The following is a 5,870-nucleotide window of genomic DNA, read 5'->3' on the forward strand; positions in this document are numbered from 1 at the left end:
TAGAATAAGTGCTTGCCTGGCAAGCACAAGGATCTGAGTTCAATCCCTGGTGTAAAGCATGGAAAGGAAAAAAGAGTAACTTTAGGATGAAGAACCCTGACAAACAGGACCATAGCTAGCTAGCAATGACATATCATCACCAGGGAAGACATAGGGATTCGGGGTGCCGCCCCCCACATGATGAGGCAGTAACGACACGATATGCTGTCTCACGCTTCCTGAAAGTTACTGCCCCAGTCCAAACTGGGAGAAGCAACCGCCTCAGTCAGACTCAGGTTGGGGGACACTTTCCAGGGCCCCTAGCCCAACCTCCTCAGGACTGTCAAGGTGGTGAGAATCAGAAAAGATGGAGCCGCTGTTGTGGGGGAAGGAGGCGGAGGAGCAGATGGGACGGCTGAGTATAAGGCGGCCCTGGGCTGGGGTGCAGACTCTGAGGCGAGTTCAGCACACCATGCCAAGGCTCAGTTCTTGGGAGCATGTGTATGTGTGTTGGGAACTACATGGCGATCACACGGGTGTGAACTTGGGGGACACCACGGGGGAGTGTACAGAACTTTGTGCTGCATTGCAACGCTTCTGTAAAGCCCGGATATGCAGAAATGTAAAAAAGTGTTACACAAAACAGGCATTAGAGTGAAAACAGCACAAAATCCAGGGGGGACGCGGGTTCCTCTGGATCCACTTGCACCCCTGTTGCCTGTGACGCACTCCACGCTACCCTTATAAATGCACTTGACTGAAAGGACACAGAAGGGAGGAAGTCGCCGCTGGAAGGGGACCCTTGGGTCCTGCCCCACGTAGACCGTAAGTGCAGCTGTCACAGCTAGCAGCCAGCAGAGGGCGCTATTTGTCGCACCACCAAACAGCTTCCCTTACCCTGCTATATCTCAGGGCATCTCCACAAGGGGGTACTAATTCCAAGTCCAGTCCAAAAAAGGATAAATTATGGTCATTGTTTTCAGTTTGGGAACACAAGCTAATATATTGCTTAACCTAGAAGTGCTGGTTATATAGTATTTTTCTAAGTTGTGGAGCTTAACAAAACAGGTTCCTTTTTTTTTTTTTTTTTTTTTTATGGGCATCCTAGAAGTTGTGACCCTGGGCTCTGGTCGTGAAGGTTAAAGGACCTCCCAGCACACGTGGCCCACTTTAGCTCCCTGCCTTTGTAAATCTTCTAGCTGAAGGACTGTTCCCTTTCCAGTTCTACCATGCTTCTTGGTCAGCCCATTAAATAAAGAGGAGAAGCCATTGAGAAAAGCTCTAGAATCTTGCAAGTGGCATTCCTTGCCCTGCTCCTCTCTCTCTGTGAGGGTCACATGAAAGTCCCAGGCTGGTGGGAGACACCACCCTTTCGCAGATGGCTGACTCAGCCCCACGTCTGGGTGGAGGCCCAGCCACACCTCTTTCTGTGAGGCCACCCGGCCCTTTCCAGTGCAGATGTGGGCTGCCCATCCTTTCCATCTCTGTCCCCAAGCCCCATCCCTAATCCTGGAAGGAAGCTCAGTGGGGTGTGGGGATGGTTCTTATGACCATGGACTTTCCCCCTTACACTACAGCCATCTTCCCATCTTCTGGATGGGCACTAGCTTAAATTTTCTGTGGGGTCGCATCCTTCCTTCCCACTATCCTGAGCCCCTGAAACTGCGGTAGGATGGCCCCTTCACCCCAGAGGGAGGTGTGACCTAGCCCTGGCCGATCCAGAGCTGCCAAGAGTAGAGGATTCTGGGACTGCTGCGGGACATCTGGCTGAGATGATCTGAGTATCTTCTTGAGTTCACGAAGCTAACAATGATGGAAGAGACGGATTCCTGACCATCCCTTGAGCACCTGGATCCAGCCAGGAGGCCTGAAGCTGGCCCCCACAGTTTTTCTATTTTTTTGTTTTGCTTAGACAATTTTTTTTTAAATGTATTTAGTACAGGGTCTATGGGGATCTCACTAGGTAGATACGGTAGATTGGACTCATAGTGATTCTTCTGTTTTCAGCCTCCCAAGGGCTGGGAGTACAGGTGCGCACCACCATGCCCAGTCTCAATCGCTGTCTCAGCGTGCCCTGGGGGCAGGGCTGGCACAGCACACCAGGGATCGAATCCTGGTCCCTGTGCTTTAGTTCGCTGAGCTATCTGGCTGGCCTTGCTTAGAGTAGTTTCAATTGAGGTTCTTATACTTACTAAGAAAATCTCCTGGATAACATGCTTGTTGAAACGTTAGCAGAAGCATCACTATGTAGTCAGAATGAAAGGTATATACAGGTTCTGACATGCCCAAATAAAACACGCCAGGCTGTAATCAAGCAGTGAATTTTCCTTTAACTTACAAAGGTAAAGCAGTGACCCAGAGAAGACATGATTTAAGACCAAGGAACTGGCCATAAACACATGGTAAAACATTAAACAGAGAAACTCAGAAGAAACAAACAGTTCTCTAGCTACGGCTGGTTTCAGATTATAAAGCCCCGCATTTCTGCTTTGAAAGTCATACCAGGGAAAGCATTCCACAGTTTTAAAAGAAAACTTTCCAATTAAAGAAACAGGTAGGGCCAGCCAGATAGCTTGCAGATTAAAGCGCCTGCTTAGGCAGACACAGGGGCCGGGGGTTTGAGCCCCAGTGTGCTGTGCCAGCCCGGGCTCCCGGGCACACTAAGATGGTGACTGAGACTGGGCATGGTGGCTCATGCCTGCTCTTGCCTTACTCAGCTCTTCCCAGCGCTTGGGAAGCTGAAAACAGGAGAATCACTACGAGTCTGATCTACTTAGTGAGATCCTGTAAACTCTGTAGACCCTGTCCCAGATACATTTAAAAAGAAAGAAAGAGGTAAAGCTGGGTGTGGTGGTGCACTCCTGTAATTCCAGCACTCAGGAGGCTGAGGCAGAAGGATCGCCATAAGTTCAAAGCCAGCCTGAGTTACACAGTGAGTCTGGGCTAGCCTGAACTACATAATGAAACCCTGTCTCAAAAAAATAAAGAAATAAATAAAATTTATAATAAATGTCCATTGTGTAAAATACATACTAGCATATAATAATCAGATGTGTCAGTATAATTCTATTATTGCTATACATTCAACTGTTATATAGATGTATAAGAATATTTAGAGTGATCTATTTCCAGGCTTTAATTTTTTTCTTCTTTTTTTAAAAATGTATTTGATAAAGGGTTCCACTACACAGCCCAAACTCATGGTGATCCTCCTGTTTTCAGCCTCCCCAGCGCTGGGGCTACAGGTGTGCACCACCTCGCCTGGTCTTGGAGGCCGGCTCAGCGCGCCCAGGGGTGGGGCTGGTGCAGCATGGGGTGCTGGGCATTGAACCCCTGTCCCTGTGCTTGCCTAAGCAGGCGCTTAGTCTGTTGAGCTATCTCACTGGCCCTCCAGGCTTTGTTTTAAAGAGAAAATAACAAGATCGTTCAGTCTATTTTTGCATTAAATAAGTTAACCATTAATCAGCACAGTTCCGGACAGACAGTAGCAGCTCGAATACCTCAGCTCCTCCTTCCTGCACCCCTTGGCCCTAAAATGGACTACATGGCCTGCAGCGAGAGGCGGTGCAGCTGTGTGTTACAGGCAGAGAGTGGTGAACCTCTGGAAAAGGCCGGCAGCACATAGCTTTCCTTTCTTGTGCTGCAAGATCTCTGTTTACTCAGAATGCCCTTGATCAAGCAATACTGAAATGAATGGGCATGGCTGTGCTCCAATAAAACTTTATTTATAAAGACAAATGAGGACCTAGAATCAGTCCATGGGCTGCAGTTTGCTCAGCTCTGGACCTGGCAGCCTGTGGAGTCCCTGAGGGCTGTGCCTCTGGAGAGCATTTGAAGAGCTACCTACGGGTCCCAGTCCCTAGGATTCTTTTTTTTTTTGTGGAACCAGGTATTGAACTCAGACCCTTTTGCTTGCTGGGAAAGTGCTTATTCTACTGAGCCATCTCCCCAGCCCCAAATTATTATTTCTTTATTTATTTTTATGTATTTAGGACAAAGTCTATAGGGTCTCACTACATAGATCAGACTCATAGTGATTCTCCTATTTTCAGCCTCCCAAGCGCTGGGATTACAGGTGCATGTGACCACCCCCAGTCTCAAAACAAGTGATTTTTTTTTGGCGGGGGAAAACCGGGGATTGAACTCAGGACCTTGTGCTTGCCAGGCAAGTGCTTATTCTATTGAGCTATCTCCCTGGCCCCAAGAAATTTTTCTTTCTTTTTTTTCTTTTGTATTTTTTAGGGAAAGGTCTACAGGGTATTCAGGATCTCACTACTAGATTGGACTCAGAGTGATCCTCCTGTTTACAGCCTCCCAAGAGCTGGGATTATAGGCGTGTACCACCACACCCAGGCTCAATTGCCATCTCAGCGTGCCCCAGGGGCGGGGCCAACACGGCAGGCCAGGGGATTGAACCCCGGCCCCTGCACCTGCTTGCAAGTGCTTTAATCCGCTAAGCTATTTGACTGGCCCTCCCTAGGATTCTGGCTATGGCCTCGCCCCAGGAAAGACTGCAAGCCTTGAAGGTCAGCCAGGCAGTGTTGGTGAGGAACATGCATGATCTCTCTGGGGCAAGGATGACAGCTGTCACTTCTACGTTTGCTGTAAACGAGGTGCCACAATGAGTTTTACACCGACGTTGGGCTCACCGGATCTGCAGGACAAGGCTGTGGGGTCATCATCGCTGTTGCTGCCCTACTGTGTCGCTGCAAAGACCCACGTTCTGAGGGGTCACGGACCTTGCTCGGGAGCACCTGGGTAAGCTGTGGCAGCACAGGGGCCCTGTCATCTCTTCCCATCCCCACACTGCATCTCCCCAGACACATACATGCTCCTTGTGATCAAGATGTTTTGGGCAAGTTTTCCACTATATTTCATTAAATTGAGACTACATTAGGTCATGATCCAGGCATATTTCTGACCTGGGCATAGTAATAGGTCACCTGCACTGAGCAAATGCCAGTGGGACACTGAGGTTCTCCTAAAGCTATGCACCACGGAGGAGACTCAGATGAGCAGAGAACCCTCCTCAGCCTGCAGCGCTCCCAAGCAGCAGAGCATGAATCTACCCAGAAAGGAAGCACCTGCTTCTGGCTTCCAAAGCACATGCCACTAACCAACTCCTCTCCTGCTGCTGAAATTAGGGCTGGGCTGTTGGCAGCTGGGGCATCGCCATGACCCTCTCCCTTCCCCAAGAGCTGCCTGCCAGGGTGGCCCTCAACTTTCTGAGGTGGCATCTTGTCACTCCCACAATATGCAGGGTGAAACTGCAGGTTGAACCCTCAGGATGAGCTCCATCTTTTGGCTACACGGCAGGGGACACTGCATGGAGCCTCGTGCCTCCTGCTTGCAGTGGCTGGGGCTCACCTGGGGTGGGTTTTCGATGACCAGCTCGTAGGTCAGCCCAGCAGAGCCAAACCTCAGGATGTCCCCCGGTATCAGCTTCACGGCCACATTCTGAATGTGGCACTCATTGACAAACGTGCCGTTGCGGGAATTGAAGTCCTGGAGGATGAAGCTGCCCTCCGCCTCGTTGTACTCGATGAGCGCATGGTGGTTGTCGATGTCTGCAGACTAAAGCAGAGAGGGGCTGGTCAGCTCCAGGAGAGCGGGAGTCCCACAGCTTATGCCCTTGGTGCTCACTGGGCGCACGGCGTTACCTGTGTAACTCACCGGATCATGACCGTGATCCTCATTTTAAAAGGACATTGATGATCAGAGGGGCTATGGGCTTGCCCAAGGCCACGTACCTAGTGCATGATGTTTTGGTTGTTCTGTTTTTTTTTTTTTTTTTTAGCAGAAGACGGCATACGAGATGTTGCGGCGTGACTGGAGTTCAGACGTGTGCTCTTCCGATCCTCCAACTCACGGTGACCCTCCTGCCTGAGCCT

General features: G+C 49.9%; 1 protein-coding gene across 1 annotated transcript in view; it reads right to left on the bottom strand.

Moving 5' to 3' along the window:
- Window positions 1–5,870, bottom strand: part of LOC111818461 (forkhead-associated domain-containing protein 1-like) — a 125,727-nt gene that overhangs the window by 90,749 nt on the left and 29,108 nt on the right. Inside the window, exon 3 of the mRNA XM_023722454.1 lies at window positions 5,347–5,553. Coding sequence (XP_023578222.1) covers window positions 5,347–5,553 — 207 coding nt within the window. The remainder of the gene's footprint in view (window positions 1–5,346; window positions 5,554–5,870) is intronic.

The sequence above is a fragment of the Octodon degus genome, unplaced genomic scaffold (assembly GCF_000260255.1).
Source record: "Octodon degus isolate 3935 unplaced genomic scaffold, OctDeg1.0 scaffold00092, whole genome shotgun sequence".
NCBI lineage: Eukaryota > Metazoa > Chordata > Mammalia > Rodentia > Octodontidae > Octodon > Octodon degus.